Here is a 25,579-nt window from a genome sequence, read left to right on the forward strand (position 1 = left end):
CTCAGTGGCTGGAGTGTCCCATCTTCAGCAGTCCCCTGCACGGAATCCTTCCTCGGGTCACCTGGAGGGCACCTCAAAGAAAGCCCCTTTTCTCCCATTTCCAGTGTGGAGACAAATGTCACATACAGGCACCAAACTGCATGTGAGGAGTTACTAACTACACCCTTCTCTCTGGGTCATCTCCCATGGGGTATTTCCAGCAGAAGCAGCAATCACCTTTCATGCAATGAGCATTTATTGAGCACCTACTGTATGCCAGGGAGGCAGGCATTTGGGGCAAAAGTGACAAGGATTGAGGGTTTTTGAGTTTACAGCCCAGCCCACCAACCCTGAATGCCATGTAAACTACACAAAAAAGAAGCTTCATTCAACCCACACACGTGCTCTGCCAGAGTATGTCCAACTGGGGCTAACAAAGCCCAACCCCTCGGAAAGGGTCCCTTGCCCTGGGAGTTCAGATGGTCTGCTGGCTCACCGGATGCCCACGTGATCCCCAGCACAAGATGTTTAGAAAACTTGTTCACAGAAAACCTGTGACCCAGGGGACCACACAGTTGTCCTGCAGCCGTCAGTTTAAGTATATTGATCATTTGAGGGGGTCTGTGGAGGGCAGAACAAGGGCTTCAGTTAACAAGAAGGGCTTTCCGTTGGCACAGGAGGTGCCTCATCCCAGGCTGGACCCCTGCTCAAGGGAAGGGGGTTCTGCTGAGCACAGGGTGCTGGCTCCCCTGGGCTTGCCCGAGGCTGCTGAGAAAGGGGGCCGCCTCCTGGGATCGTGAGAATTTTCTACCCATAGATCATGCCATCTTCGAACAGAGAGAAGTTTTACTTCTTCCTTTCCAATTTGCATGACTTTTTCTTGCCTAACTGCTCTGGCTAGACCGTTCAGGGACATGTTGAACAGAAGTGGTGAAAGCAGGCTTCCTTGTTTTGTTCCAGATCTTAGGGGAAAAGCTCTCAGTGTTTCACAATTAACTGTGGAGTCCACTGTGGTGTTTCACAGGTGGTCTTTGTCATGTTGAGGCACTTTCCTTCTATTCATAGTTTGCTGAATGCTTTTATCGTGAAAAGGTGCTGAGTTTTGTCAGATGTCTTTTCTGCACCGACCGACGTGACCCACCACTGCCTCATGAACTGATCTCAGGCTCTTGGCCTCACTCCTCAAAGCGGCTCTTGTCAAAGTTCTTTCTACTAGTCCAGTGGCCATTTCCCAGGCTTCACCTTCCTGGACCCTCAGCAGCAGTCGCCTGGGTGATCGCTGCCTTTTTCTGGAGATGCTTCCTGGACGCCACACTCACCTGGTTTCCTCCTACCTCACCGACTGTCTGCTTACTTGTCTCCCTGGTCCCTCTGTGTCTCCCTGACTTCTAAACACTGGCGTGCCCAGGCTCAGTCCTTGGGGTACTAAGGAGGCAGCATGAGGGAAGTTGGGGCGGGATGGGCTACGGCCAGATGCAGTCGGTAGAAGCCATGGAAGTCTTAGAAAGCCCATCTGTCAGATGCAATGAGGACTGGAGGGGAGCAATGAAGGTGCCATGTACACGCAGAGCAGGGGCCAGCCTGGACATGACCCTCTTCTCCCCGAGCCTACTGGCCCCCAGTCCTACTGCAGAGAATGCTGAGAGGACGCCCCTGGGCCAGCAGCAGTCAAGCTCAGGAGAGCTGAGAGGGTTCGGACATCCAGGGGAGCCCCGGACAACTGGAGCAGAGAGCATCCAACCGAAGCTACGCACAGGAAGACTGCAGGCAGCACACGGGTTTTGAACTAGGAATTGTTCACATGGTGCAAGACATGCACAAGTCACAAGGGTCTGGGAAAGACAATCAAAACGGTGGAGGTGGGGGGCAGAGGTGAAGTAGGGGCAGGAGCTGCCTCTGAGCCAGTTTTCTTTCCTAATAAGTAAAATAAAACCAGGTCCCCGAAGCGAGGCCAAGTTTCTCTCCTTGAGCACCGAGAGTGGCCAGAGCCTCCTGAATTTGAAGAGCACCAGCCTGGAGACCAGGAAGGAACCACACGCTTGGGCCTGGCAGGCCGCAGGCCAGGGAAAGCGGGGGTTCAACTCTGCTCCAGCAAGTGCCGCTCACCCTGGCTGCTCCAAAAACTCAGAAAGAAAAAACATGTAGGAAAGAATTAGGATTCCACAGCTGGTAGTTTTAACTTACAAAAAAGTATTAATTGCATTTTCCTTCTCCTGCCATAACACAGAAGCAGGACACAGACGACCTGAAACATCAACGTGAAGTTGTCGGAAAGCCCCACCGGTCAGACACCAATGTCATGTGACTGGCTTTGTTAGGCCACAGGCTACAATGACAGCGTGGTTCAAGTCTGTACACCAAGCAGACCGACCCCAGGGTCTCTAGCCTCTCTGCCAAGGCTCCATGGCGGGTCCAGGAGGGTGAGCGTCAAAAGCACCGTGCAGACGCATGAAGACCGCTTCCGGCGGGACACTGCGCGCTGCCCCTCACAGAGGCCGGAGCTGCACTCGGGCAGCATCTCCCTGCACCCGCACATCACCCTGGGGAGGCGTCCCCTCCGCCAACCTGAGCCGCCATCGCTCTTTCCAGCGGGTCCACCCAGCCGACGGACGCTACTGCTGCTTGTGTGGAAAGGCCTTCCTGGGTGGCGACAGGTTCCTATGGATGAGGATGAGTCCGCAGAGGATGAGGAATGCTCCTCCCCACCACAAGACCTCCTGGCACTCTCCATACAACACAAAACCCAGGAAGGCCTGCAGGACAGAGACAGCTGTGAGGCCGCGAGACACGTGCCCGCAGGCCCCGACCACGTGGGTGGCCCCACCTCGCTCTCCTGTGGCCGACTGCCCTCCCAGGACGGGAGGAAAGGTCTGGAGCCACAAGTCGGGCTGAAACCCAGCTGCCACCTTCAGCAAGTCACTCGACTCATCTGGGTCTCACCTGGAGAAGCAGGGAGGCCACTCGCTCATAGCATTGGACCCCAGCAAAGTGCACAAGAACGAGGTCAGCAGCTAGGCCCAGCGGCTGGCCCCGGTGTCCGCTGACCTGAGCTGGCCTATCTCATCCCCCTTCCCTGGACTGCACGACAGACTGGGCTCAGCCCACCTGGGTGACCTCAGGCTACCAGAGGGAAGAACCCAGACCCTCCACATCTCATGCTGGAGCTCGCAGACCCCTAGGAGACAGCTGGGTTGTGCAGACCAGAAGGAGGGCTCCGGCCTGGGTGAGCAGCAAGCAGGCTGGCTTTACACTTGGACTTCATTCCCATCTTTCGTGAGAATTCCCGTTTGAGAGATGAGAGGGGCAGCCACCAGGGGTCAAGCCACAGCCCATCCACCACTTCAGGTCCTGTCCTTTCTCCTCTCTCCTCTGGGAAAGCAGCAGTTGCCCAAGGACAACCCACCCAGAACCCAGGCATGGGACAGGAGATACCCTCAAGCTACTCACCGAGCTGAGGATATTTGAAAAAGTCACCGTGACAGAAGCAATGGCTGAAGACATGGAGAAACTGAGGCCCCGGCTAAAGAACGTCCACATCAGAGAATTGGTCGTCGCCATCACAATAATGCCTAAGGTGCAGAAGCCCACGTTCGCCTGCAGGAGAAGGTGTCACTGCAACCAGCAGCCCCTCACCACACACCAGGGTCGTGGTTACTGGCAGCCGGGCCCCTGAGATCCCACCACAGCCTAGGGGTTCTCGGAACTTTCCTGCCAGGCCTTCAGTGGGCAGCACACCCATTTTACAGCTGAAACAAACAGAGATGGCACTTATTTGGCCATCTTGCTGGCCACGTGACCTTGGGCAGAAGTAAAATGCTACTCTATCACCAGAGTTTTCCTGAACAGCAGTGCTTGGTTGGTCCCACAGGCCCAACGAGTTATTACTTGGTCTGTAGTATGAGCACATCAGGCGGAGTCCTCACTTCCTGGGATGCGGTAAAACACGAATTAATCAGGTCTCCCCCAGCCTGTGCAGGCTACAACCCTCTCTGCTCCCACTGGGCATTCTTGAGCTTTCATTCTGTGCCAGGCCCTGTGCTAAGTGTTTAAGTGCATTCTCATTTATTCCTTAACTTCATTTTACAGATAAATAACCCGAGGCATTAAGTCACTTGCCTAAAGTGCCACAGCTGGTGGGAGCCGCCAGGATTCAAACCCAGGCTGTGTGGCTCCAAGCCCTTAACCAGGACACAGCCCTGCCTAGGGAAACCCCCCTGAGACTATTTGGTGATTCAGGCATCGCTTGGGGGATTTGCAGAGTTCTTTCTATCTCTCTGTGTCTCTTTTTTTAAAGCAGAGAGCCTTGAGAGAAGAGAGGATCTTTAGAAACTTCCTACACAAAGGATATGCAGACCCCCTTGCTTGGTTTCCAGTCAGCAACCCACCCGCAGATAAAGCTGCTTTCTCTGGGCATTGTGTCCATTTAAACATCATCTCTTATTTCTCGTGACCAGTTTTCCAGCAGCTGAGTATGGAGTGTCTCGAGGAAGGGCAGTCTTCGTATAAGTTACACACAAGCATTGTATGTGCCAGTGGCAGCCTGCTTGTATAAAGGGTTATGAAGGCAGGTGCACAATTAAAAAGAGCAGAAAACCTCAGGTCTCATAGAGATACTCCTCTTATTTTTGACCACTTACTCCAGGAATTACACCCCACAGGGTATTAACCTCCAGCAGGCAGCTCCCACTGGATTAGCCCTAAAGAGGCTTAAACCCCAAGAATCTGCCTCTCTACTGTCCAGGTCAGGGCCTACCCCTGGGTTGCAGATGCAAACAAGTTCCCATTAGCAGATATGGGGAGGCGTTTAGGAGTTCAGAACGTTTCCCGAACTCCCAAGCTTCCTGGCAGCAGGGCAGACAGGTCAAAGCACCGTCAATTACGGCGAATGAGACGGGCGACACAGGCTCCTCCTATTACGAGTCACGTTGAGAGACATGTTCAGGCACAAGGGCCTCAAAATAAGAGGTAGACAGATGTAGGAGGTGCGCCTCTTCCCCGACAGCGAACCAGGCCAATCAGAGGATAGATTTTGGGTCCCGGACAGGGATGACGTCTCTTACCGCCCACACGGGGGGTTTAGACACGATGGAGCCGAGGGATGCTGTCCGTCCCAGCGGACGCGGAGCCCCGCTGCGGACCGGGCCCAACAGGCCCGCGGGGGTGAGGCGCCGCCCGGTGCCCCCAGCCCCGCCCCACCCCACCCCCCCGGCCCGCCGCGCCCCCCTCCGCCCGCCAAGGCGGCGCCCCGGGTTCGACCTGGCTGCCGAAGGCCAGCTTGGCGGAGGCGGCGGCCAGGGCCCCGAAGGCGCCAGCGCACAGGCAGTTGAACACGCCCCAGAAGCGGCGCCGCATCGCGCCGGCCTGGAGGTGCCGGGGGAATCCCGCGGGGCTGTCGGGGTACACGGCCATGGTGCCTTCGGCCATGGTGCCCGCCGCGCCCACCCCTGCAGGGCCGAGCGCGCGTCGCGATTGGACGGCAGCCTCACGTGACAAGGCTCACGTGAGCGGGGAGGCCAAGTCGGCTCCCGCGAGGGCCTCGCAGGGGCGGGGCTGGGCCGAGGTCCACGCGGCCTCCCCGCGTGACGGGTTTAGGTTTACGCGGGAGCGCGGCTGAGGCCTGGACTCGGTGGTACTGTGGTTGCTGTTGTAGACTGACTATTCTGGGCCTAGCAGTTTCAATGCTTGCCACTCAGTGTGTCTGGCATCAGCTTCCTCTGGGAATTTGTTAAAAATGCAGAATCCCAGGCCGGGACCCCACACCCAGTGAATCAAAACCTGCATTTTGACAAGACCCCCAGGGATTCACCTGTACCTGCCAGTTTGAGAAGGGCAAAATGGAGAGGTGCTTCGGGCGAGGGCGCTAGAGACCTCCAGACTCAGCAAGGAGGCGGGCTCAAGTTAGGGTTGGGGACAAATCAAAAGGCCCAGGTGGATACAGGCTCATTGAAGGAAATTTAGAAAAGATGTCATCCATAATCACTCCACTCTGATAATTAAGATTAACATCTCTCATTTCCTATGCACTTAAATGTTTAAAAGGTTTTCGTTTAAAAAGAAGTACATTTCTTTGAAAACAAAATGCTGTTGGAAGGCATATGAAGGACTGTATCAACTCTCCAGGAAAAATCAGTTATTACTTTTTCTCTATGCATATTTAGTTTTATATGTAGCACACGTTCAAGTTTACATATATGTATGGGACTTTTTTAAATCATGATTTTCAGAGTGAACATTGTTCAGCATTTGTCGTGCAGGGTGTCACGCAGGGCGGCCTGCGGGGTCTCAGCTCCCACTGCCCACATAAGAACGCACCTGCAGGGTCTCAGCTCCCGCTCCCCACATAAGAACGCAGGATGTGGTGAGGCCAAAAAGGAACACAGAGCCATTGATAGGGGAGTCATGCCACTATAGTCTCACTGGCGGCTGGGTTGGAGACACAGGAAGCAGGAGCCACGATCCGCAACCTGCCGTCTGCTTCTCTCTGCCAACCAACCCCACTTGCTAGCTGCAATCCACATCTCTGCAATCCGCAATCCACACTCCTACGCTTGCTAGCTCAGCCACCATCTTCTTGCTAGCCTCCATTTTTTTGCTGCTAGCGTAGCCACAGCAGTTATATTAGTGGCCAATGGCTCACTGGTTACAGCTGACGGCCAACTAGCCACAGCTGATGGCCATTTGATCACAGTCGATGGCCATTTACTACCTGAGCCAGCACCTTTCTATGTGAGGCCGAGAGCCTGGAAACTGCTCTTTGGGGCTCTGTCCCCACATTCCACCCCTACAGGCTCTCGCCTCACAATCTACACGACAAGCATCTTCCGCGAGGGGCCCTGTGCGAGGAGCCTGGAGGTGAATGCTATTTCCTGGACACAGTCAGGCTTTCTAGGCAAAGCCAGGGTTTCTCTGGGCACAGCCAGACTTCCTGGGCTTCTTAGGGTACCAACAGTCTCCCCGGGCACAGCCAGGGCCTCTCAGGGCACTGCCACTCTCTCTGGACACAGCCAGACTTTCTGGACTCAGCCAGGGCTCTCAGCGTACCGTGCTGGAACAACAGCAAGCTCACAGTCAAGGTGCTTAATATTCTCAATGGTGGTCAAGACACAAAAGCAAACATCCACCAGTTCCACTACATGGTGGTATGTTCCCAAACAGAGTCAAGCGGTCCATTAAATTAGGGATAGAATGCAATTTCCCATAGTCCATAGTCATTCGCCAGGGCTGTCCTGGGGGTGAGGGACGACCTTGACCTCACCCTCATCTCCCACGGAGGACTCAGCAAGTGTTTCCTCCTGGGACTACAAGTCCTGCATCCGGGCTGCCTCAGCAAGCACTTCCCAGCCCACAGGGCCGCAACGACCTTCGCTTTCTCCGACCTCTGCTGGTTGGGGAACCGTCCATGTCTTCCCACCCCTCCACGGGGGTCCAGCTCTCCGGCAGCTGCTCCTCCTGGTCTTCCTGAGACTGAGTGTTCATATGCACAAACTGCTCCACCGCCCTTCGGAGAGCTTTGGCCGGCACCGTATCCTGCTCACAGCGCCATTTGTCGTGCAGGGCGGCCTGTGCAGCCTCTGCTCCCGCTCCCCACATAAGAATGCAGGATCCGGCTAGGCCAAAAAGGAACACCCACGGAGCCATAGGTAGGGAAGTCATATCACTATAGCCTCACTGGAGACTGGATTCACAGGACGTGCGACCTGCTGTCCGCTTTCTGCCAACCGACCGACTCCCACCTGCTAACTGCAATCCGCTCTTGCTAGCTCAGCCACCATCTCCTTGCTAGCCCCCATTTGCTGCTAGCGTAGCCACAGCAGTTATATTAGTGGCCAATGGCTCACTGGTTACAGCTGACGGCCAACTAGCCACAGCTGATGGCCATTTGATCACAGTCGATGGCCATTTACTACCTGAGCCAGCACCGTTCTATGTGAGGCCGAGAGCCTGAAAACTGCTCTCTGGGGTTCTGTCCCCACACTCAACCCCTACAGGCTCTCGCCTCACAATCTACGCGACAGTGTCTTCCGCGAGGAGCCCTGTGCGAGGAGCCTGGAGGTGAATGCTATTTCCTGGACACAGCCAGGCTTTCTGGGCACAGCCAGGGTTTTTCAGGGCACCACCAGTTCTTCTGGGCACAGCCAGACTTCCTGGGCTTTTTAGGGTACCAACAGTCTCCCCGGGCACAGTCAGGGCCTCTCAGGGTACTGCCACTCTCTCTGGGCACAGCCAGACTTCCTGGACTCAGCCACGGCTCTCAGGGCACTGCCACTCTCTCTGGGCCTCTCAGGGTACCGTGCTGGAACAACAGCGGCTCACAGTCAAGGTGCTTACATATTCTCGATGGCAGCCGGTCAAGACACAAAAGCAAACATCCGCCAGTTCCACTACATGGTGGTATGTTCCCAAGCAGTCAAGCGGTCCATTAAATTAGGGATGGAAGGCAATTCCCTATAGTCCATAGTCATTCGCCAGGGCTGTCCTGGGGGTGAGGGACGACCTTGACCTCACCCTCATCTCCCACAGAGGACTCAGCAAGTGTTTCCTCCTGGGACTACAAGTCCTGCATCCGGGCTGCCTCAGCAAGCACTTCCCAGCCCACAGGGCCGCAACGACCTTCGCTTTCTCCAGCCTCTGCTGGTTGGGGAACCGTCCATGTCTTCCCACCCCTCCACGGGGGTCCAGCTCTCCGGCAGCTGCTCCTCCTGGTCTTCCTGGGACTGAGTGTTCATAAGCACAAACTGCTCCACCGCCCTTCGGAGAGCTTTGGCCGGCACCGTATCCTGCTCACAGCGCCATTTGTCGTGCAGGGCGGCCTGTGCGTCCTCTGCTCCCGCTCCCCACAGAAGTACGCAGGATATGGCTAGGCCAAAAAGGAACACCCACGGAGCAACAGATAGGGGAGTCATATCACTGTAGCATCACTGGAGGCTGGATTCACAGGACGTGTGACCTGCTGTCCGCTTTTCTGCCAACTGACCGACTCCCACTTGCTAACTGCAATCCGCTCTTGCTGGCTCAGCCACCATCTTCTTGCTAGCCCCCATTTGCTGCTAGCGTAGCTACAGCAGTTATATTAGTAGCCAATGGCTCACTGGTTACAGCTGATGGCCAACTAGCCACAGCTGATGGCCATCCGATCAGTCGATGGCCATTTACTACCTGACAGGCCAGCACCTTTCTATGTGAGGCCCAGAGCCTGGAAACTGCTCTTTGGGGCTCTGTCCCCACACCACACCAGTCCTGTCTGACTCCCTGGCAGCCTGCAAGCTCTTTAGGGCAGGGAGAAATTTCTTCTCTACGTCCTGTGCCCAGCACAGGGCCTTGTTATGGGGATAATGGCTGAACTGACACCATCCTTGGCCCTCTGCTGGGAAGTGATTTCTGCCTCCTAGACAAAAGCTCTTACCACCCACTAGGAATCTTGTTAAAATGAAGATTCTGATTTAAGTCTGGACATGGATTGAGATTCCGCATTTTTAACAGGCACCCAGGTGGTGCTAATGCCGAGGTCAGCACACAACACTGAGGAGCAAGGCTCTGACTGCTGCCCTCAGTGCACTCGCACGCCCGGCAGCGCGCTGGCCTCCATAACTGCGCTGTCAGGGCAGAGCTGTGCATGTTTTCTGTTTGCTCCTGCCACCATGCCGGGTACTGTGACCAGCTCCTATTTGATTGACCACAAATATGATTGAACAGACTATGGTTTAATTACAAAAAACTTAAAAAACTGACAAACAGCAACATGACACAGACAGGAGCCCCTGAACCGGGACAGTGCAGAGGGGAAGGAATACCTCATCCTACATTTATTGAAAAAGCAAGACAAACCTCCAAGACGGCTTATGGCAAGATGCCCCGAGTTCTGGAAGACCCATTCAAATTCTCCCTCACCTTTAAAGGCTGGAAGTCACAAATTTGAGGCCTTGGGGCCAAGGCTGGAATTTAAATGTGTGAAGCTCCTGGTGTGATGGCACCGTTACCCTGAAAGTAACACCCAGCCGGACCATCAGCTCTAATGCGTCTTTTGGAGCAAAAATTAATTATATAAGACTGGGTCTTTATAACATATATAATTAATTTTTGCTCCAAAAGACGCATTAGAGCTGATGGTCCGGCTGGGTCTTATTTTCGGGGAAACAGGGAGGGGTGGTAGGGCCTCTGACGACAGGGAGTGAATGTGTTCTCTGTTGCCCCAACGTTCCCTGAGGCTCTTCCTCTTTTCACTGTGTCCTCTGTCCCTTCATTGTTCTGTTCAGTGAAACAAATGAGCACACATTCTGGGCCTGGCCCCGGTCCAGGCAGCAGCATTGCAGGATGACCAAGATCCCTGCACTCGGGTTCTGTTTTTTTTGCAAAAATCTTAGTTGTAACTGCGTCCTGAGGCTTTATCTCCTTTTCCTAGGAGTGATGTTCTGGGTTGAATTGTGTCCCCCAAAAAGGTATGCTGAAGCCTTAATCCCCAGGTACCTGTGAATGTGCCCTTCTTTGGAAATGGGGGTCTTTGCAGATGTAATCAGGTTAAGATGAGGTCATTAGAGTGGGCCCTAACCTGACTAATGTCTTCATAAGAGAAGGGGACACACACGGGAAAATACCACGTGACCTTGGTTGGAGTGATGCAAACTACAAGCCAAGAAATGCCCAAGATCGCTGGTGACAGCACCAGCTAAGGCTGGGAGCAGACTGTCCCCGGGAACCCTCAGAGACCAGCCCCACCAACACCTCAATTTTGGACTCCTAGCCTCCAGAACTGTGAAGTAAAATTTCTGTCGTTTTAAGCCACCCAGTTTGTGGTAATTTGCAGCAGCCCTGGGAAACTCATACAGGTGATAAGACCTGTTGCGTCCTGCATGACAGGAGCTGTGGAAAGTGAGAAGGGCGGTGCAGGGTCAAGAAAGACAGTAGGCAAGAATAGAGTGCAAGCGGAGCCAAGGGACTCAAGCCTTAAGGACTGAGCCCGTAATCATAGCCTTTATTGGTTAACAAATGAGAAAGTAAAGCTTGTTAATCTCAAGATCTGCTGGCTGTCTTTCCCAAAGTCCCCATTGTGCTCCAGAACTTACTGTGCCTTCACACACACATAACTCCAGGGGATCCACTAAGGGGAGGGACCGATATTATTCCATCCGGTCTCAGTTTGCTGAGACATCCCCTCAAGGAAGCTTTACTGATATCTTTCCATGGAACCTCAGTTTGCTGAAGCACTCCCTTGTGAAATCCTGGGAAGAGCGCGGGGAACCAACGGTTTGGCAGATGTAAGGCAACAAAGACCCAACTTTCTTTATTACCAGCTTCAGTATTCCACGTTCTCCCACCTCGAAGGCAGACAATGTCTACTCTCTACTGTACACTGAATTTTAGTTCCTTTTTCATTTCTGGGGGATTTACTACTATTCCTTGAGAGTTCACCTATGCATTGGTTTAAAATTGTTTTTCTTTAGCTTTAACTGAGGTATAACTTATAAACCATAAAATGAACCCATTTTGAATGTAGTTTAATTTTTAGTAAGTTTATACTTGTACAACCATCACCACAAACTACTGCATCAAAAAGTTCCCTTGTGCCCCAGCCGTCGATTCCACTCCCAGCCTAGCCACCCATGGTTTACTTTCTATCTCCAGACTTTTGCCTTTTCTGGACATTTCACACATCTGGAATCAATACAACATGTGGTCTTTCGGGTTGGGCTTCTTTCACTTAGCATATTTTTTTGAGGTTCACCCATGTTGTAGCATACATCAGTCTATCTCACTTTTATTGCTGAGTAGTATGTCCATAACATGTAAAAGTGTTCATTGTCACTGGTCATTAGGAAAATGTGATAGACCAGTACACACACATAGGATGCCTATAGTAAAAAACGTGACTGTTTATTTTAAAGATTACATTTCGAAAAATGGCCATGTTTACAGTCAGAAAAACGCTCACGAGCATACTTCGAAGAAAAAATAAAAAAACAATCTGTATTAACAAATTTGCTTTGCATACACACTGCACAGTCATAAACCTCATTCAAGTTTTGGAACCACACTATATATTGTTAGAGCTCCTGGCATAAGACTTGAAGGAGAGGATGGTAGTATCTAAGGAAAAAACGATCTGGCCAACATCCACTATAAACATTGGCTACAGACTTTTATTTTGTAAAGGAAAAAGGTTCTCCCAGTATTTACAGTTGATTTACAGCTTTGACACGGCGTGGTCCCCTCTAAACAGCAGATTACTGATTGCCACAGGACATGTATGGATGCAGAATGTTCATCAGAAACTCTCTTTCTTTTCTTTTAAAAATATATTTTCAGCACGCAACTTTTCTGCCTCCTGATAAGTAGTTTTTTTAAAAAAGGAAAAGAAAAAAATTGAGGCACTTATTCTTACAGGAAGAGTTATTCTTGGTATTCATTAAGTCTATATTCCAAATTAAAATGACAGTTTTCAATTTGTAAACGAAACATTAAACAGGAATCTGAACAGTATGATAACTGACTGAATTATGCTTGAAATAGCAGTGACTGAAATCTTCTGAATTCAGAAAGTTCCCTAAAGGATGCTCTTAAGTGATTCACTAATTAAGTTAAATATTGTTTAAATAATCATTAAAAAACCAGAGTGAGTGTATCAGAATAGGTTTTAGAGTTTACCTCAGCGAGCCTGACATTTTCCTTCTTCAGCCGCACTACGTACTGAATCTTTTGATGTAGGTTTTGGTGACCCACCAGTTTTCCATTTTCCTCAGCGAGATACTCCACCTGCTTTCTTAACACTTCCATCTCCTGCAGGTAAATCAACCCAGAGAGGAGAAACGAACTGGTCTTATTATTTTTAAAAAATAACATCATTTCCTGGTTTCTAAGAGCACAGGGAGAGACGGAGCCCAGGCTCCCTGCTTTCAGGACCAATGACCACACATCTCTGCCTAAGCTCCAGCATGTCTGAACCACAGGACATCCACGCACAGACAGGAGTCTTATTCTGATGGGTTCTATTAATCCACGTGTCCTAAGGACAGGAAAAAATAAACGCACAAATAAATATGCACCTGGAATGTTCTCTCCTTTTCTTCATATAATTCTTCCAGCTTGGATCTCAGTTGTTCCTTTTCTTGGAATGCTTTAGACTCCAAAGTTCTGGTTCTTTCGACTTCCTCAGTCATTCTGAGGTAGTCTGTCTCTTTGTTCTGAAGGGCGTGCTGGGCTTCTTCCAGGCTGTAATAATAAATACCATGTTATGGTAGTCCACAGAAACAGAAGTGCAAAACAGCACTTGAATGAGACGTTTTCCACCGAAGCCCAGAATTTTGATTTGCAAGTATCACCAAATATTTAGCCCTCCCCTTCTGACAGCACAGGAAGATCACAAGACCGGTAGATAGGCTTGTTGTTTTACCTAAGACTTTCATTTTGGCAAACTCTTCAAGCCATTCTTTTAGACAACGAAAATGCAGAATGGAAACTTTCAGGTTCAGCCCACGTGGAGCAAATGTTATTTAAGTATTATTACCCCATAGGCAACAGCCATCATTTCTGATTTCAAAACCTGATTCTCAGTGGGATACTAGTCATTTCTTCAAGGATGTGCTATTGAGAAATTTATATACTTCATATAACTGTCAATGGAATAGAAACATAAGAAAAAAGGTTACTACAGAATTACATAGAATTTCACTGATTTTATAAAAGCGTCCGAATCTTATAAGATTTCCAAAAGAAAAAAAATGCTTTTAATTTCACAATGCACATGGAACAGAATGCTGATTATTTAAATGACGTAGTACAGAGTTTAATATATGAACTCGTTTATAAAGTACACAGAGTTTATAAAAACTCGTTTTATTTGGGGGAAAGTAAGGGAGAGGAGATGCACACCAGTTCCCAAAGGTCAGTTAGAAAGAACCGAGCTGAGTGGGCACGGTACTCTCTACCCGGCCTTTCTCAGCTTGCCCTGCAGGTGTGCTCAGTGTCGCCAAGGAGACACAAGTTGATTCCTGGGGCCTCCCATACACAGGTGGATAACATAATGTTTAAAACAGCTGCTGGAGGCTGGGACTGATAAAGGTGCACGTGCCATTTTCTGGAACGTGCTTCACCTGCCACAGGGACTACGTTCAAGGGACAGTGTATCACTGAGACTCTTGCTAACTAGATTATGAAATAAGTTACATGCCCACTTAGTTTTATTCTTTTTGCTAAAAGGTCTCAAATGGTTATTATTTTTAAAATAGCGGCAATTCTATAAACTATACAACTAGATTCTCATAGATCCTGTAAGTAACCCAGATTCTGTCCAGCTTTCCAACTAACTGGCTGGGAGCCAGTCCCCAAACTGGAGATCAAAGTGCTGAGCAAGCTTTGTTCCACAGCCACACTCTGATTCTAGGAAGCAAACGACTCAATGACTCGGTAACAAATCTTTCACAAGTTGGTTGGTCTTTGTCAGCTGATCATTAAAAAGAATTTCTGATGACATATCACTAAGTAATTTTTCGCATATTAACTTGGACGGAATTCAAATGACTGAATGATAGTACTCTAACAAAACTCCTTCGGTTGCCATTTACTTATTATGTGAATAAGATTTCTCAGCATTCATATCTATAAAAACAAAATGAAATAGAATTGATACTAAATACTATCTCATTCCAGAATTAAGTATAACGGAATGAGCTAACTGAAGAAAAGGCATTAAGATAAAATGCATTACCACTAAAACTTTACTAGGTATAATAATTATTTATGAAAACTTGCAATAAATAGGATACTGTGATAAATAACTGTAATGAAAACTCCATCCAGAAGAAATATAACACTTAGAGCCATAAGAACATCAGAAACTTATACAAATTACTTTCAATTTGTATACATATTTTCATTGCTAAGGTATGTGATACAGTAATCAACAAAATATTTTCTAAACAATATATTAAATTAGGATATAGTTCAGCGTGGGTATAGAACAAAAATTCAATTTCAAAGGAAAAGAAAACAATATAAAATTTTAGACTTGGAAATTTTTTCACATATTTTTAAGTGGATGGAAAGTTAAAAGACCACCACCAGAGTTTTATTTCTAAATGTCACCATTTGCAGCACAGGCAGACCTCATTTTGTTATACTTCGCTTTATTGTGCTTCACAGATGTTATGTTTTTTACAAACTGAAGGCAAGACCCTCCACCTACAAAAAGACTACAACTCATTTTATTGAGATACTTGCTTTATTGCGGTTGTCTGGAACTGAAACTGCAGTATCTCCGAGGTCTGCCTGTATATCAGAACATCCATCTTTGCAACAATTTAAACGTAGGATTTTACACATAAATTTAAGTCCAAAAATGTGCAAGAGCGTACGTGGTGTTTCAAAATTCTTTTAGGAGGCATAACAAGTGAAAACATTTTTGAGGATCTCTTTTCCTAATGAGGAGTATCTATTCAGAGTACAATACCTTTCTAATGTCTTATTATTTTGTTGATATCAACTAGCTTACTTATTTTGAGCTTGATAGAAAATACAGTGTATTTTGTTCATCAAAGGATGAAGCAGTTTAAAGATTACATAAATTAACATTAAAACTATATGAATAAATTAAAATCTTGTCTACAGAAAATATATAGAGATCCAAGGTCAAGACCAGAAGAAATCAGAGCATTGATCTACGGGTCTCAGAGCGCCTCGAGGTTTTAAATCAGAGGAAACCAGAAGAAGTAGAAAGGGAAACCTGGTCATTGTGTTGTTCTCATTGTCCATGAGGAGAATAGCCAGCAATTCGTCTAGGGAAGCTAAGCTTTTCCTGGCACTTATTTCTTTATGATTTTGTACTGGGGATGGCTTTACGTGTGGAACCCCTTTAGCAAGTGGTATGCAGAAAACAACTTTGTAAACATCTATTATGTTCACATATTACTGCAGAAGGAAAGAAGTTACTTACCCTGTGGATATAAATATTTCTTCCCTTAGATGACAAGAAAAGACCAATAAGAACTTGAATTACAAAACAGTGCACTTACTCTGCTTTCACTTTCAGCATTTCTTCAAGTAATTTATTCTATAAGATTAAAAAAATAGAAAAAAAAGAAAGCTTAAATTCTTAACATTTTCATATATATATATATTTATATACATACATATATATGTATATATATACATATACACATATATATGTATGTATATATATACACACACACACACACATATATATGTATGAAACTAACCAGTCCACTCTCCCTCATGGTAATAAAACCAACATCCTTTCCCACAATCCTAGCTACCCACACGTAAAGGGGGTACCTATTCACAAGACTTTGTGTACTGTGCCCTCTAATGCCTCAAATAGGCACTCGATCCTTGCTTCTAAATGGGCAACTGTGTGTGGGCATGCTGCTGTAGGCTGACCACCCAAGCATAAGACAAATGCACTCTTAATTCTCAGCTGGGTCTAAATACTGATGGTAAACATCAAACCTAACAGTGGGAATACAAAAAGACAGAAATTTCAGTAGTAAGTGGTTTCTAAAATACACAACCATAAATGCTAACTTTAAAAAGCACTCCCCAGGGCCGGCCTGGTGGCTCAGGCGGTTAGAGCTCCATGCTCCTAACTCCGAAGGCTGCCAGTTCGATTCCCACATGGGCCAGTGGGCTAGCAACCACAAGGTTGCCAGTTCGACTCCCGCAAGGGATGGTGGGCTGCGCCCCCTGCAACTAGAAAACGGCAACTGGACCTGGAGCTGAGCTGTGCCCTCCACAACTAAGACTGAAAAGACAACAACTTGAAGCTGAACGGCACCCTCCACAACTAAGATTGAAAGGACAACAACTTGACTTGGAAAAAAGGCCTGGAAGTACACACTGTTCCCCAATAAAGTCCTGTTCCCCTCCCCCCCCCAAAAAAGCGCTCCCCCGACAAGAAATTTATGTAAAATCAAAATCATACTTTAGCAAGTCTTTCTTTGATAATTTCTTCTTGTTCACTCTTCAGCTGTTGATTGTCTGGATGATTCTGTTCCCTGCAGAGATTGGGGAGGGAGGATGGGGAAACATTGTCAAGTAGAGTCAAGTATCAAGTTCACATCTATTGTATGCAAGCAATGCCCAGTTGTGCAAAGAAAAGCCAACTCAATGGTGATGAAATCAAGTTAGCACACTTGATAAATGTGATCGACACATGGGGGTGAAATAAGGCACCTCCCCAGAATTCTGGGTTCCTGCTACACGAAACTGAGACGAGCAAAGCTAGGAAATCTAATAAAGGATTGGTTGAAAGGAAAACAAAGTAGAAACTTAGTAGACAGTGGAACTATCTGAAGATCAAATGTGAGCAAAAAGGGGCTGAGAGGAAGGGCAGTGCAGGGACCTTGTATGAATGTGATCAGTCAGGAGGGGGCAACTTCAGGGGGCGGGGGGTGTCCTCAAGCTGGCCTGGCCTGTAGAGCCCCTAACAGTTGGATTTTTTGCTTGGATTTCATAGCCAGCTGGCACTTTTCTGACGACATTCTGGCTTCTCACGTATGCTGATACCAAGAAGGGGATTCCCCAGGTACCAGAGAGAAATCTCTTCATGGAAAAGGAATGTTCCTCTATATAAAGAAGATTACCTTCTGAACCATACGTCAGTATCACATGAATTTGACTAATGTGAGTCCATCTCTGTGAGCCTGAGCCGGTCAGGATAATAGGTGGACAGCCCCTGAACCAAGGAGACACCCCCCGGAGAACCTGCTCAAATGCTGCAGGCTTCGCTAGGAATACCTCGCTCACTGGCGAGTAGAAGATGGTTTCCTGAAGTACAGAAGCTACAGCAGTTTCCTAAGGAATCTGGCAGTTTAGACAAAAATGAGACCTCAACGAAGACAGCACCGAAATCATTAGGGAAAATGTGTTTTCTGTGCTCTAACCAGACAGAAAATATTCTAGGCTTCGGGAGCCATATGGTCTCCGTAACAGCTATTCAGGTTGGCAACTGCAATGCATTGCGAAAGCAGCCACAGCAATATTTAAATGAAAGGACATGACTATGTTTCAATAAAACTTTATTTACCCAACAAGCTGTGGGCTCGACTCGACTCCTGGGCACGTTTTCTCCTACCCTAACCTTTCATGAAGAAGTTTCTGTATGGCTCCTCATATAAAGAACATGAGGCTATGAAATCCAGACATCCTATTTTCCATGCTCAGACTAACTCTTGATAAAATACAGGGTACTGAGTACAATGCTTTTTTTTCATGGCTGGACAAGGGGGTAGAGCATATGGAAGCTCAGTGAGTGCCCTATGGGCTATCTGCATCAGAAACAACCAGAAGGGGAAGCGAAATCCCTGGAAGAGGAAGCTGCTGAAACAAGCATGTCCAATGGTCACTAAAACTGGAAGAGAGCCATTCAGGAATAGTCACATGCCCCTGAATGAGCGTGATCCGTTCTGAGAAATGCGTCGTTAGGTGATTTCGTTATTGTGTGAACATCCCTGAGTGACTTACACAACCTAGATGGCCTAGCCTGCTGGGCACCTGGGCTGCCTGGGAGAGCCCACCGACCCCAGGCTGCAAGACCGGACAGCACAAAACACGTGCAAGACAACATGACTGTAAATCAAGGACAAGAGAAAATGATGCAACCAAGAGACATGACAAACATGAGATGCACGAGGCTGCTGCCTTTGCAACGTGGCGTCCTGTTTTATAGCCAAGTTTAAAAAAAAAAAAAGATCACACTTATTAAATAATTCCCCTACAAACTTTAGATCCTAGACCCAGTTTCACAGAAATTTTGGAATGATACTACAGTCTTATTTTCCCTTCTCTTTTTATTTAACAACTAGACACTAAAACTGAATTAATTTAGTAATCTTTATGGCAACAAGAAGGAATCAAGTTTCAAATCAGATGCAGTATTCTGATGCAGACTACATGTTGTTTAAATCTATTTCGTTGGTCAATCAGACCATAAAAGAAGGAGAAAGAGGAGAACAACAACTAAAACCTGTCAAATATGCTTCCTAAGAAATTATGCCTCACTGCATAAGTTAAACATGAGAATTTCCACCTCAGTAAATCTCTCATAGAAAAATAGCCTAACACTTAAAAAGAAATCTAAGTCATTATTTATGTATGTTACTTAGCATTTGAAAGGAAATAATATAAAAGTAGAGATCTGGTGTGTTTCTTATATCATATTTGCCAGAATACGTAAAAATTAAAATTATCCCCCCAAATCAGAAATACTATAATTTAAATTTTTACTACATAAATTTTCTCAATCGCTCACCACAAACTTTTTTTAATAAATAGAAAGAGTTAAAATAATGACAAAAAGTATAGTGTAAAAATCCATAAACCAGTACCACAGTCGTTTATTATCAAGTACTATGTACTGTACGTAACTGCATGTGTTACTTTTATACGACTGGCAGGCAGCCCGGTAGCTCCGTCCACACCAGCATCACCACAAACACGTGAGTAACGCATTGTGCCGTGATGTTACGCCCACTATTACGTCACTAGGCGATGGGAAATTTCCAGTTCCGCTGTAATCTACGGGACCACCGTGGTACATGCGACCGTCATTGACCTGCAGTTGCTAGCACAGCCACTATTACCAGTCTCAAATCTCTGTTGTCTCATTTAGGTTTTGGATAATGCATCTCTGGGCTGCTCTGGACACGGGTGGGGAGCTGCAGGAGTGGGCAAGCATCTGTCAAAGACCTGCTGCAACAGGAGGAACAGCAGACACCCCTAATCTGGAAGGTGGAACTCAGCAAAGGCCTCCATCCCAAATAGAGATCCCCTTTGATTGACCTCAACTTGCTGCCTAATTTTCCAGGCCACCCTCACCTCCAATCTCCCCCTCAGAAAGCTGACAACAGGCAGGGTCATAATGGTACCCTGTACACTCGATAACTACCATTTACTGAGTGACTGCCCTCTGCCAACCACTGGAAGCGGCACTTTGCATACGTTACTTTCGGTCTTTAAAACACCTTGTAAGAGAGCTCTCATTTTCTTCATTTTATTGCTAAGGAAACTGAAGCACTAAGAGGTTAAAAAAAATGTGTCCAAAGTCACAGGACTTTACAGTGTCACAGACAGGACACAGGCTGGGTGTGGTTGCCCCGACACCAGGCTGTGCATTAGCAAATACAACTCGAACACGACCTTAGCCGAAGCCAAAACACACACAAACCCAGAAATATCCAAACCCAGGGGAGGCTCTTCTGGAAAGCTCTTGCCCAGGAGCTTGCCCTGGACCATGAGTCATGAAGAAACACCGAGTGGCAGGAGATTCTCCCTTTTTCTGCAGGGCCTCTTGAATCTTACCTTGTTAATGGGTTTGCTCCCTTTTTCCTTTTACAGAAGAAGTAGACAGTTTGGTTTCAGTATATCATGTGTCTGGAATGCATTTCAGTAGCTCTACAATAATGCGAAGTTTAGCAGCGTAGGCAAGAGGACGGATGCCTTATTCTCCCACTCTGGACAAAGCAGCACCCTCATCCCATCTGGTGCAAAAGCAGCGGATGGGAAGGAAACCAGTGTGCATTCCCACCTCGCTCATCTAGCCAGACACAGATCGGCCAAGATCGAGCCCACAGAGTTTGGGTGGCTCGTTCTCACCTGTTGTCCTTTTGTCTTTTAATATCATCCAGTTGACCTTGCAGGAGCCAGTTTTTTTCTCTTAACTGCTCGGCTTCCAGGCGTAGGTTTTCCATTTCACTCAACTGCTCCTAGTAACACATCAAATCATGTCTTTCCATAAAATGCGTGACAGAAGATGTTATTTTGCTCCCCAAGGCCACGATCGAGACCAGTATTCCTCTTTAAAGCTCCTCCTATGCACAGAACACTGCACTGGATAACGCTGGATAAAAAGTCCACTGGGACAAACTCTTGGGAGCCCAGAACTGGGACTCATTCTAACACCCAGTGTGTCTCAAACATAGTCTGTTATCAGTATCACATAATTCATTAGCATTCCTTTATGAGAAAAGATGACAAAAAGCCTCTACTTTGGTAAATGTTCTATTTGATTCTATTTAACAGATTCTAATTTAAATACTTCACTGGATTCTAACTTGAAAATCACGAGCATAACCATGTAGAAGAAAAAACTACTTGTCTGCAGGGAGTTCCTTTTTCGTTTACTTCTATTTGTCTATTGTTTGATTTCATTTAACTTGCCCCGATTTCTTCGAAGTACCAAGAGTGTGCCGGTCTGGGTAACAGCCACGTTCCTGAGACAGCAGCACACTGAGTGGCCCTAAACACAAAGGCCAGGAATGATCCCCTCCACGAGAAACAAAGCTTAAGGGTGACACTGTCTCCGTGGACTTTACGCCGCTTGGTTACAGCAAGCTGGTTTCATTCCTAAAGGGAAACTCCCTGCAGAGCAAGGGCTTCCCAGGCGAATGCGACTCCTGTGCAGCATTCTCCTCACCCACCTTCCCCACAGTCGCCTCCCCAGGCACTCCTCCACGCCCCTCCCACCCCTCAGTGCCACTCTAAACACACTCTCCCCTCACACAAACACCAAACCCCCAAGCACCCGGGGAAAACACCAGAAGGAAGTTTAAAATAACGGCAAACAAAAGAATTTTTAACATTTTGATATTTCTCACAGAAGCAAATCTCTCTAATACATAAAGAATACCTCCAAATCATTAAGAAAAAGTCCAATAGTAGAAAAATGGGTGAAGAATATAGTTCCTAAACAAAGAAAAACACAACATGCCCAATCTTACTCCTTAGAAGACAAAAACAAACTTAACACTACTAGAAGACAACGTGCTTTAGCTATTAAGCTGGCAAAGATCTAAAAGTCAGCATCGTGATAAGAGCAGCTGGTGCAGCCTGTATGATGATATCATCATATAAAAACCAAGGGGGCAGGGAGGCAATGCTCACAGGCTTGGTTACACATGCACTGGAAAGCTCTAGAAAGATAACTAAGAAACTGGCTACCCTGGGAGCGTCCAGGGACAACAGACGCGGCTGCCCAGAGTCAGCGGAGAGGAAGACTTTTCTCTGTCCACCCTTAGTTCCGTGCCTTTTGAATTCTGCATCCTCAACAAACATGAAAAATACTACTTATTTTAAAACATCCAATTTATTGGGAAAGAAATATTACCCAGTTACCTTCATTCTGAAGATTTCAGCATTTTTGACTTCTCTGTCTTCGTTTAGCTTTGTTACGAGGTGTTGCAAAGTAATCGTAGAGGCTCGTCCGTCTTCTATCTCTTGTTCTTGTGATTCCAGGAGTTTTGCCAAATGTGTTTGAAAATGAGGTGGTGTTTTAGGACTCTAAAATAAAATCAAATGCCATCCAAATACCTGATTAAGTGAATGTTATAGAGTTCATTTTAGATATATATGCCAAGTGTACAGAAAATCCTTAGTCTGTTTAGCTTGTTATTCTAATTCTTGTCCAAGTAAAACATATAAAACACTGGTACTTTTTTATCGGGTAAAAAGCAGAAAGGTGTTAGTAAAAATCTTTTTCTATAGAAAGATAAAGCTACAGTCTTAGGAATTTCCAAATTTTTACCACTCACAAAACTGTTTATTCCTTCTGAAATGCACCGTTTTTCTGAAAAGTACCTGAGGATACTCCGCAGCAAAATCCATCACGTGTTCGAGCTGTCTCATTTTGAAGTTATATTCATTCTTTTTCTGTTCTACTTCCTCTTTCTTTTGGTTTAGCTGGGAAAAACCAACAGATGTAAGGTTATAAGTTAGAAAATAATATGGGGCACATGGTCCAATTAGAAGAGCCAATCTTCCCAAAGCATGTGGAAACGGGCTTTTTACATCTTTTTTTTTTTATTTGATTAATAATTTGCAAAGCAGTAAGATTAAAACAAACCAAAAAACCCCAGCAATTTTTAAAGTAACAAATGGTAATATCTGGAGCTGCCGTTTGTGTCTGCATACCTTCGTTACTATTATAACCCTCTCATCTCCGGTTTGCTAATTTCTTTACACTTAAAAAACTCTTACACTTAAAAAAAAACACACACAAAAAACCTTTCTTTTTAAGCTTCACAGATGATCAAAGGGTCATCGGAGTAAAAATACCAACTATAAAACAACAGCAGCCAAAAAGAAGATGAAAATCAGCCATAACCTTCTCACTGTGGTTAGAACTTGCTGGCAAGTGTCAAGGGGTGAGGGTGGGCGGGAGGACAGCCAGGCACGTCTGGACCCATGGGAGCAACAGGTCGGTAAGAGCCCATAGGGCAGCTGCCCGACCACCTACGTGGCAGGGACCTCCACAACCACGCACCCCATCCTGTGTGACACTTGCCCCTGCGTCTGTCTCACCTCGTGCTGAAGTTCCTGGATGAGGGCCTCCTTCCGGGTCAGCTCCTCCTGGGCAGACTGCAGGAGCCCCGAGTGCTTTTTCGAGGCCTCCGTGAGCATGTTCAGCTGCTCCGTAGCGTGAGCCAGGTCCTCACAGAGCATATCCCTCTGTTAGGGGACCATCCCCACAAAAGAAGAATTTCTTAATTGTGGGACTCCAACAAGGATTTGCACACCCATACTAGGTGCGATTTCTAAAAGGTTAAGAACATTTTAAATGAGAACTTTTACTTTTGGCTTGTGTGGGAATCCATTCCAGGACAAGATTAGGGAACAGGCCTACAGATGAAAATGACCAGAAGTTCATAAGGACAGCCAGCTGAGGTTTAACTGCACCCACTCCCCTGCCCCTTGCCCGGCCTCTCAAAGCGGACCTGTCTTTCCTCGGGAGGACTCCAGGCACAGGGCCCTTGCCTACCTGTTCTCATCAATGGACGTGAGTCCTTTACATACTGGAAGGTAAGTATTAGGTTGGTGCAAAAGTAAGTGCAGTTTAAAACGTTAAAAAAAATTACAAAAACCACAATTACTTTTGCACCAAGTAAGGATGAGGCCTCCTCAGCCAGTTGGGGAGGGCTGGGCAGTCACCAGGCTGTGACCCACTGTCACAGGGCATCAGTTTCCGGGGAGTAACTTGATGGAAAGTGACAGAGAGGATTCAAGTCCCGCAGGTTGCAAATGGAATTCCTTCACACACAGGGTATGTAATCCCTACCGAATTAGAGAAGAATCCGCTGGCTCTGACCTTCTAAATGTGTGTATATATGCACATACAGAATGCTATACACACAACACATACAATATTACACATACATCAGAGACAATATGTGTGTGTGTATAACATATATGCTTGATATAGCACATATATGCTGTTGTTTTTGTGAGTAATTGATTACTAAACTCATTATTCGAATAGATATTCAGGCAATACTTTAGAGTTTCCATGTAGACATCCCTATCACCTTCAAATAACAGTCATTTTCCCTCAGTTTTTATAATATTTGTATTTCACCTTTGGTTCCCATTTCATTATATTGGCTGGGAACTCATGTCGTTAAAAAACAATTTATATGACAATTCACATACCATAGACATAATTCTAGATTTTAGCTGTAAAGACCAGCAATAACTAGAAAGGGAATGTGAACTGGCTGTTTGTGGGGTCAATTCCACTTGAATCTCAGATACTTCAACATGCGTAGTCACATTTTTTTAAGAAAGAAAGACAGAGACAAAGGAAGTAGGGAGGAGCTGGTAGGTAAATCGCCACGCGCACTCCTCATTCAGCTCCTCCCACTCAAACAGCTAGGTCTCCCTTTTTACTCTGCAGCTCAGCAGTGTGGCATTGAATTTTTTGTCCACAGTTTATACTTTGTCTAAGACTTTAGGGTGCACTAACTTTTCAGCTGGCCTCCTAAAAAGACTCCCCGCTGAGAACTTAAACAGTAGCAGGCAGTGTTCTTAGCACTTTCCATGTGTTACCCCATTTCACCTTCACAACATCTTACGTGACAGGCAGGTATTGTTACCTCCACTTTGAGATGTGACAAGTGAGGCACAGAGAGAAATGTAACGTGCAGCCCGAGATCGCACAGCCAGAATTCAGACTCCTACGCAGTCTAAGCCCTGCTGCTTCACTCAGGCTGGAAACCAAGGTGCCCATTCTGACTGCTTCCTCCTGTTATAGCAAATAGCCCACTGGACACCAACACCTGTTGACTGCGCTGGAACACTTCGCAGCTTGACCTCAGTCCGCAGTCCCACCGGCACTTCGTGGTTCACACCTTATCAGCGTCCAGCTGGGCGCAGTCTGTGCCGTCCAGGTTTCTTCCTGAAGGTTCCAGCTGCTGCACCTCAAGACCCTTCACTACAGGCTTGGTCTGCTCCATCTCAACTGTCGCACCTCAAGCTGGTCACACCCAGCGTCTACCCTTGTGGGGGATGCTCCACAGACATTCAAAGCTGCCAAGCCACCCTCCCTATCAGTTTCGTACAACTCCTTTCTCCTCTAGGAAGCTCTTTGGAACTCTCCAGGCACAAGTACGCCCCTCCCTCCCTTTTCTGTGCTCCCAGGTCATTTATTACACAGTCCATCTATCTTGTACACTAGACTGCATGCTTTGAAGTAAGAGAGTTTCAGTCGTTCTTCCGTTCCCAAATGCCAAACCAGGCACAGGAGGGTTCAATAAATATTTATCCAATTTGTTTTATGGGTAGCATAGTTTAGCAAGAAAACTTTACTTCTAAAGCAAGTGCAGAG

At 46.9% G+C, this 25,579-nt stretch overlaps 2 protein-coding genes across 2 annotated transcripts in view; both read right to left on the reverse strand.

The window, feature by feature from the left end:
* Positions 1-217: 217 nt before the first annotated feature.
* TMEM42 (transmembrane protein 42) lies at positions 218-5,428 on the reverse strand. Its single transcript, XM_033132183.1, has 3 exons — positions 5,236-5,428; positions 3,427-3,573; positions 218-2,732 (listed from the first exon to the last, which is right to left on the reverse strand). Exons 1-3 carry the CDS (start codon positions 5,401-5,403, stop codon positions 2,592-2,594), a joined length of 456 nt encoding a protein of 151 aa, XP_032988074.1. The 5' UTR covers positions 5,404-5,428; the 3' UTR covers positions 218-2,591.
* Positions 5,429-11,815: 6,387 nt separating this feature from the next.
* The window catches only part of KIF15 (kinesin family member 15), a 51,822-nt gene continuing 38,058 nt past the window's right edge, over positions 11,816-25,579 (reverse strand). The window contains exons 27-35 of the mRNA XM_033133280.1: positions 23,281-23,427; positions 22,558-22,659; positions 22,096-22,260; positions 20,578-20,687; positions 16,907-16,979; positions 15,981-16,018; positions 13,017-13,182; positions 12,619-12,750; positions 11,816-12,298 (exon numbers count right to left, since the gene is read on the reverse strand). Of these exons, the coding sequence (XP_032989171.1) occupies positions 12,239-12,298; positions 12,619-12,750; positions 13,017-13,182; positions 15,981-16,018; positions 16,907-16,979; positions 20,578-20,687; positions 22,096-22,260; positions 22,558-22,659; positions 23,281-23,427 (993 nt within the window). The 3' untranslated portion in view covers positions 11,816-12,238. The remainder of the gene's footprint in view (positions 12,299-12,618; positions 12,751-13,016; positions 13,183-15,980; positions 16,019-16,906; positions 16,980-20,577; positions 20,688-22,095; positions 22,261-22,557; positions 22,660-23,280; positions 23,428-25,579) is intronic.

The sequence above is a fragment of the Rhinolophus ferrumequinum genome, chromosome 17, assembly GCF_004115265.2.
Source record: "Rhinolophus ferrumequinum isolate MPI-CBG mRhiFer1 chromosome 17, mRhiFer1_v1.p, whole genome shotgun sequence".
In the NCBI taxonomy this organism is placed as follows: domain Eukaryota; kingdom Metazoa; phylum Chordata; class Mammalia; order Chiroptera; family Rhinolophidae; genus Rhinolophus; species Rhinolophus ferrumequinum.

Excerpts from the sequence above, each read along its gene's own strand:
- TMEM42 (XM_033132183.1), bottom strand. The coding sequence starts at position 5,403 with ATGGCCGAAGGCACCATGGCCGTGTACCCCGACAGCCCCGCGGGATTC. Across the intron at positions 3,574-5,235 it reads AGCTGGCCTTCGGCAGCCAG|GCGAACGTGGGCTTCTGCAC; the intron begins GTCGAACCCGGG and ends CTTCTCCTGCAG. Across the intron at positions 2,733-3,426 it reads TTTCAAATATCCTCAGCTCG|GCCTTCCTGGGTTTTGTGTT; the intron begins GTGAGTAGCTTG and ends TCTGTCCTGCAG.